The 7,405-nt window shown below is 39.1% G+C and overlaps 1 protein-coding gene and 1 long non-coding RNA gene across 4 annotated transcripts in view; one reads left to right on the top strand and one right to left on the bottom strand.

The window, feature by feature from the left end:
- The window catches only part of Pkhd1 (PKHD1 ciliary IPT domain containing fibrocystin/polyductin), a 499,157-nt gene that overhangs the window by 214,641 nt on the left and 277,111 nt on the right, over positions 1–7,405 (top strand). For all 3 annotated transcript variants that reach the window (XM_029477027.1, XM_029477026.1, XM_021159032.2), the window contains one exon: positions 5,803–5,915. In XM_029477027.1, coding sequence (XP_029332887.1) covers positions 5,803–5,915 — 113 coding nt within the window. The remainder of the gene's footprint in view (positions 1–5,802; positions 5,916–7,405) is intronic.
- LOC110291765 overlaps positions 1–7,405 on the bottom strand; it is a 36,300-nt gene that overhangs the window by 22,257 nt on the left and 6,638 nt on the right. The gene's annotated exons all lie outside the window — the stretch shown is intronic.

Here is a 7,405-nt window from a genome sequence, read left to right as displayed (position 1 = left end):
CCTCCCTCTCCCCTCCCCTCTTATCCCCTCTCTTCTCTTCTCTTCTCTTCTCTTCTCTTCTCTTCTCTTCTCTTCTCTTCTCTTCTCTTCTCTTCTCTTTTCTTTTTTTAGTTTTTCTATCTGCAATTTGTCAGCTCTCTCCCTACCTCAGGTAGCAGCAAAGTCTAATAAGCCAGTTTCTCTGAAAATGAAAGTCTATACTGTGCCTTCATCAGTGAGCACTTTTGTAGCATCTTGTTGGAGTCTACAGGTGCATAGCCATCTTTCTACACTCCCATGTGAAACATTGCCTTGGTTTCTAAGAACGCACTGGTTGCCATATCTCCATGCATCACTCTAGTTTTTGCTCTCTGTGCTACATCTGTCATCTCTCAACGGTTCTGGCATTGGTAATCTGTCTTCCATTTCTTTTATCTGACATAATATTCATGATCCCACTCTCCCCATTCCCTCCTGTTGGAAAGACTACATCCAGGCATAGGAGACAGTTCACTCCCACTGCTTCAGACTGGTCCATATTTACATAGGTGTTGGAGTCTTCCTATGAGCACAGAGTTACTTATGAGAGTCCATGGGAAAAGGAATCTGATGGTGACATCCATTTGATTTGAGAGAATTTGTTCTGGTTTGTTAACCAGTTTTGTAAGGAATTCTGTTTTAAACGACCCAACCTCAGTTCTCTGGCTCTGCCCACTCAATAGGTAATGCATATTTAAGAGCTGCCTAAAGCGTTAAGTCACCCTCCCTCCCACTTTTTCTTTTAGTCACTACAGATGCACAGACCTCAAGGAGATGGCTTTACTTGGGCATTTAATTTCTCTCTGGGATTTCTCTTGCTTGAATGTCCATAACACATTGACTTCGGCAAAGAATTGATTTCCACACAAAATTCCCTGCTTGCCTTAAACCCTTTGCTGCAAGCCTCTGGCTGCTTGCATAAGTATGTGGTTTCTTCATGAATTCTTTGTAGAGTAACCAATTGGAAGTAAGAGAAAGGGCTGAGTAGTAACGTGGGCTGGCTGCTGATGTACTTCTTTTATAAGAAAAGTGAGTCTTACTGGCTAACATAGGACCAAAGGTGTAATATTCTTTCCAACTATAAATGTACTTGGTGAGTGTTTATATGTGATCACTCCTCACATGTTGCATAAATATCAATGGCACTGAGGCAGGTTGATTCAACAAATACTCTCACCTGTTCAACATGCTCGCTGCACACTGGTGCTGGCAGTGGTAATGAAAGAGGATTATGGAATATCTTTCTGACCTTTCAGAACATTCCTCCTCATGAAGTCTTGGTGGTGAGCTCGCATACATTCGTAATAAATAATGTATCTATTAAACTGAGACTGGCATTGTCAGCCTCTGGTGTATATTCTCAGTATTTGTGCACTTGTATAAAAGGTAAGTGCTTAAGAGTGAACAGTGTGTGTGTGTGTACTCTATTGAAAGGAATGGAGAGATTGACACCTTGTCTCATTTCTAATCCTAGAGGAAATGCTTTCAGTTTTTCCTCATTTAATATAGCATTGATGTATACATACATTTGTGTAGGCATATGTGTGCATGTATGTGTGTGTGCATGTATGTGTGTGTGTATGTGTGTGTGTGTAAGCCAAACTTTTATGTCAGATGTCTGTCTTAGTAGATATCCAACTAATTTGTTTGAAATATTAAAATGTATTCATTGCATTGTGTGTGTGCATGTACTTGCATACATGTGTGTACATATGCATGTGCATGTAAGTAAAAGTGAGACGACAACTTATAGGAATTGATATTTTTCTTCTACCATGTGTGCTTCAGAGGTGAAACTCAGGTCAACTTTCTGGCCCTCTGTGCTGTTTATCGATGAAGGGTACCTCACTGATTTTGGAGCACACCTATTCAGTTGATACTTGGTCAACAAACCCAAATGAATCTCTTGAATTTACTTTCAGCACTAGAAATACAAACAGCATGAGGGGCTATGTAAAGCTTTTTACATGGAAGCTGGAGATCTGACTTTTGTCTTCATGGTTGCATGGAAGAACTCTGCTAATCATACGTAATCTTCCTGCCCCTAGAGCTTTCTTGTTTGATCTATTTATTGCTCTTAGGTACTTGTGGATCATGGTTTGGGTTAGAGGTGTGGTCTTACATGTATGTGGTAGAGGTAGCTATAGGATGTTCGGGAAGATGGATATCTATATGATATTTGCTGACAATTGGGAATAAGCAATGTCAGACACTATGGTGTCTCACTGTTTTGGACAGATATTTTGAGCACTTATGTTCACCCCCTGAGAGATAAGGATTCTTTATGAGGCAGGGAATTATTAGTGTACCCCCCCTTTTTTTTTAGCATAGGACTGAAATAGCTAGGTAATATTCTTTTTGAGACTGCTTAGTGCTAGAGTTGGTTATTTTTAAAAGATGAATACATTCCTTATAAAGACTGCTAAAACAGTTCTCATTATAATTAATTGCATTTTTATATTTAGCATAAAAATATGGAATTCCATCAATATGGGATAGTGGGAGGTGGATGTGAATTACTTTGATAACACACAGTAGGCTAGTAAGTAGGCTTTTCAACTGTGGTCCTTCGGGGTGGATAGTTGCAGGTTTCCTCTACATACCATTCTTTTAAATATTAATGACACTCTTCTCTTCCCTGTGAAATGTGGGAAAAACTGTTTCCAGATATTTCCACACATGTCATCAAACTATCCTTGGTCTGTATTCTCTACATTGTGATCCCCTAAAATCAATGATATCTTAGAGAAGGCTCAGAGCTCCTGAAGCCCTGTGGTCTCTTGAATGGCAATTCAACTTCATAAACCGCAATAAATAGATACCCATAAGTGGCATTTTCTGAATCCTGTGTGGTAAGAGAAATGAGACTACAATTGGAAATGACCCCAGGAAATAGAAGAACTTTTTGGAATCTCAAATAATGAAGCTTAGCAAAGAGAGAACAGGCCAGCAAGTTCACTTAGGAAGAAAACATTCTGTAACTGTGGAAAACCAGGGAAAGACTATTTACAAGCAGCCAGGGTAAAGAGACTTTGGGGCCCACAATAAATATCAAATTAAGTTAAGTAAACAGCAAGATGATTGTTTCAGCATGTGTTAGCTCTCTGACCAGGTCCTGTGATCAGTCTTTCAGATTCAGGGAAAGTCTAGCCCTGATTGGCACTTACAGACTGAAGCCCTCTGAGGAAAGAGAATTCCTTCACCCCCATGGTCTTTGTGTGTACATGAGAGATATCCGAAGAATAGGATCTTTAAGCTCCACCTTTTGCAGATAATGCTGATACACATCAGATGTCAGTGGGTCACCCCAGCTCAAGGTTTAATAAGACCCCAAATTATGCTTTAATTTCATAATAAACATTAATAAAAATGTTGCTGTAGAGTGACTTGGAACCATCAGATAAAGCAAGCTTATTCAACCTAAAGAAAATAAGGACTACCTGCCAGTGAAATGGGTTGAGTACCTCAGAGACTCTGAAGAGGGCTCTGAAATCTCAGAAGTAAAGGGTTTATAAAGATAGAATTTATTCTATTATGATAGATTTAATTAAAGTATACAGCAAAACAGCCTGCTTGTGTTGGTAGAGCTGAAGAACCATTTTCATAGCAAATCAGAACATTTTCATCATCCCTTATAACGCTTATACTCATTGTCACCCCCTCCCCATTGTCTTCTTACCTCCAGACAACCAGTAATCTACTTACAGATTTTCCTTATAGGACTGTGCCTCATACATATGAAAATATACAGTCTGTGCCAGGCTGTGATAGAGTAGTGGTTCCACCCTACCTTCTCACCAACAGTATGTTTTGATCCACATTTGATCTTCCAAATAGTGGAGAAAGGATTGCTATTGCTCTGAGATGTGACAGTGTACCACTGAGAGGATGCAGGTACAATTTAGGACAAATAGAAACACCCACTGAACAGCCAGTATTCCATATATTTTGCTTTCTGCAGTGAGGATTTGATTGCAAATTCAGTGTCCAACAATGAACAGGTATTTATCAGGAATGAGAGAAGCAGGAAGTGAGTGTACTATGGCAAGAAAATTCATAGGTCAAGAAGATAGACTCCCCCATCTCTAAATGCTCCCTGGTTCTGCTAGGCGTGAGGACTCTCAGGATTATCTTAGTTACTGTTCTATTGCTGTGAAGAGACACAATGATTGAGACAGCTCATAACAGAAAGCATTTAATTGAGCCTTCACTACAATGTCAGAGGCTTATTTCATGATCATGATAGCAGGAAACATGACAGCAGACAATCAGGCAGGGGAATGGAGCTTTATCTGAGAGACTACATCCTGATTTGCAGGGAGCAGGCAGAAAGAGGGGGCAAAACTAGGTGTGAAATGAGATTTTAAAACCTGAAAGTCCTTCCAAAACTGTCTACCTGTCGGGAGCCAACCATTCAAATCCATGTGCATATGGAGACCATTCTTACTCAGACCATCACAGTTGAATTTGGATTTTTACATTGTCTTCTCATTTTAAGCTGTTGGTAATGAGTAAAAGTCTTTGCAAATATTTGGTAGGCCAAGTTAAATATATATGAACATACATATATAAACACATACACAAACACATATGACATACAACATACACACACAAACACACACACACATACACACACACACGCACGTGCACATGTACATGCACATGCACACACACAGGATTAGACCTTTCAAGAAATTATTATTTTAAACTCTGTATTAGTGTGTATTAGACAGCAATGAAAATCATGTAAATACTTCATAGGGTTTTTTTTTTTTAAATAACTTAATTATACTTCAGTTTGATCAGAATTGAATTTCTAATTCAATTGGAATAGCAATCCATGGAGAAGCTAGATTTCATAAAAAACACATAAAATATTAAATTATTTAGTGTACTCTATGAAGAAATATTGAGGTAATTTAGTAATTTGAGAAGAACAAAAGTGTGTTGAAGAGATTCAGCTTGTAACTGAACTTAGTCAACAGGTCTCAGAACTAAGGATAAACAAGGGAGAAGACTGCAGACTTGGCTATTACCTTGGAAAGCTGTGTCTCATGCTAAGTACCAATAGGGAATACCCAAATAACTCTATCCTCTTATGCAGTGTCACAGGAAACCTTCTGTCTTAGTTAGGGTTTCTCTTGAGCACTCCGACCAAAAGGCACATGTGGATAAAAAAGGTTTATTTTAGCTTACACTTCTAGACAGTAGTCCATCACTGAGGAAATTTGGGGCAGGAATATGAGCAGGGTAGGAACCTGGAGGAAGCAACTGAAACAGAGGCCATGGAAGAATGCTGCTTACTGATTTGCTTCTCATAGCTTTCTCAGCCTGCTTTCTTAAGCCATCTAGGACCATGTTCCAGGGGAAGTACCACCCCATGGAAACTGGGCTCACCCACATCAATCATTAACCAAGAAAATGCACTACTGACTTGCCTACAGGCAGACCTTGTGGCAGCATTTTCTCAATTGAGAGTCCCCACTTCAAAATGAATCTAATTTGTTGACATAAAACTAATGAGGGCACCTTCTCACCATGGAATCTTCAAGAAGGATTTAAAGGGATGCTAGTTATTGAGACGGGCAATTTCTAGTGCAGCCAAGTTGTCTGGAGTTTGGGAAGCAGTGGGAGGGGGTGATCCTGTAGTGGGATCTGGAACGACTTACTCCACCATACATGAAAAGAATAGAATAAGAAAGTAGAAATGTCTAATAAAATTCCTTTTTAAAAATAGCAACCTTAGCATGTAACTATTTTTCAAATCCCCCTTAAATTCTGTAGGGCAACAGAGTGTGTGCAGCTGGGTATGGATATGTCTTCCACCTTGTGACCAGCCAAACATTACAAGCTCCGCTCCTCTCATTCAATTGGAATACTGCTCATTCTTGTACAAGGTAATTCTGGGAAAACTTAACTACATTTTACATGCAGTGTTTATGATTTAGTGATTGTGGCTTTTATGCACAAAGGGTGCATGATTCTTGGAATTTGGCTGAGATCTGGCAATGCTACAATATATTGTTTATAGCCACAATATTGGAGTGTTCTTGCCTTGAAAATGCTGTATATACCTAACATATAAACCTTGATAAGCTTGGAGATAAGTATTATCCATGAAGCCAACTCTACAGTTTATACCAACACATCACCTCAAAAATTTTCCTGCTAATCTGTTCATTAATACACTAATTATTTTAAAATGTGAAATAATTAGGTATTCAATGCAATATTGTTTTTAGTGGATATTTTATTTATTTACATTTCAAATGTTATGCCCTTTCTTGATTTTTCCCCCTCAGAAACTCCCTACCCATCCTCCTCCTGCTGCTTCTGTGAGGATGTCTTCCCTCCCACCCACTCTCGCCTCTCCGCCCTTATAGTCCCCTACAATGGGCATCAAGTCTTTTTGGGACCAAGGGCCTCTTCTCCCATTGATGCCCAGCAAGGCCATTCTCTGCTACATATATGGCTGGAGCCATGGGTCCCTCCATGTATACTTCTTGGTTGGTGACTTAGACCCTAGGAGCTCTGGTTGGTTGATACTGTTATTCCTATCAGCTCCTTCAGTCCTTTCTCTAACTCCTCCATTGGGGACCCTGTGCTCAGTCTAATGGTTAGCTGTGAGCATCCACTTCTGTATTTGTCAGGCACTGGCAGAGCCTCTCAGGAGACAGCTATATTAGGCTTCTTTCAGCATGCACTTCTGGGTATCCACAGTAGTGTCTGGGTTTGGTGACTGTATATGGAATGGGACCCCAGGTGAAACAGTCTCTGTATGGCCTTTCTTTCAGTCTGTGCTCTACATTTTCTCTCCATATTTCCTCCCATGAGTATTTTATTACCCCTTTTAAGAAAGACCAAAACACCCATACCATACTTTGGTCTTTCTTCTTGATCTTCATGTCATCTGTGAATTGTATCTGGGGTATTTAGAGCTTTAGTGCTAATATCCACTTACCAGTGAGTGTATACCACATGTGTTCTTTTGTGACTGGGTAACTTCACTCAAGATGATATTTTCTTTTTTTTTTTTTTTTTTTTTTTTAGCAAACTAATCTCTGAAACCATGAGCCTAAATTAGTATTTCCTCCTTCAGGTTGTTTATGTCTGGTACTTTGTTAGAAGCAGGGGTAACATCAACTAATGTAGAAAAATTCAGTCTGTGAATTAAGGCAATGATATTCATGCTAAAAAGAAAGAAAAGAATTTACAGCCACAAACTGTGTGAGTGTTCTCTTCTAACATTGGCAAAAGCAAAGCTATTATTTTTTATTCTGCTTTTATTCATCTGTTTTACTACAGGAAAAATCCATAGTCTAGAAAAATGTAAGCAAAAAGAAAATAGTATGGTTGTACAACCAGAAAACTAGCTGACCTTTCAATT

This window comes from Mus caroli, chromosome 1 (genome assembly GCF_900094665.2).
Source record: "Mus caroli chromosome 1, CAROLI_EIJ_v1.1, whole genome shotgun sequence".
Lineage (NCBI taxonomy): Eukaryota > Metazoa > Chordata > Mammalia > Rodentia > Muridae > Mus > Mus caroli.
The sequence above is the reverse complement of the archived record's forward strand: the minus strand, read 5'-3'. Positions and strand labels throughout refer to the sequence as shown.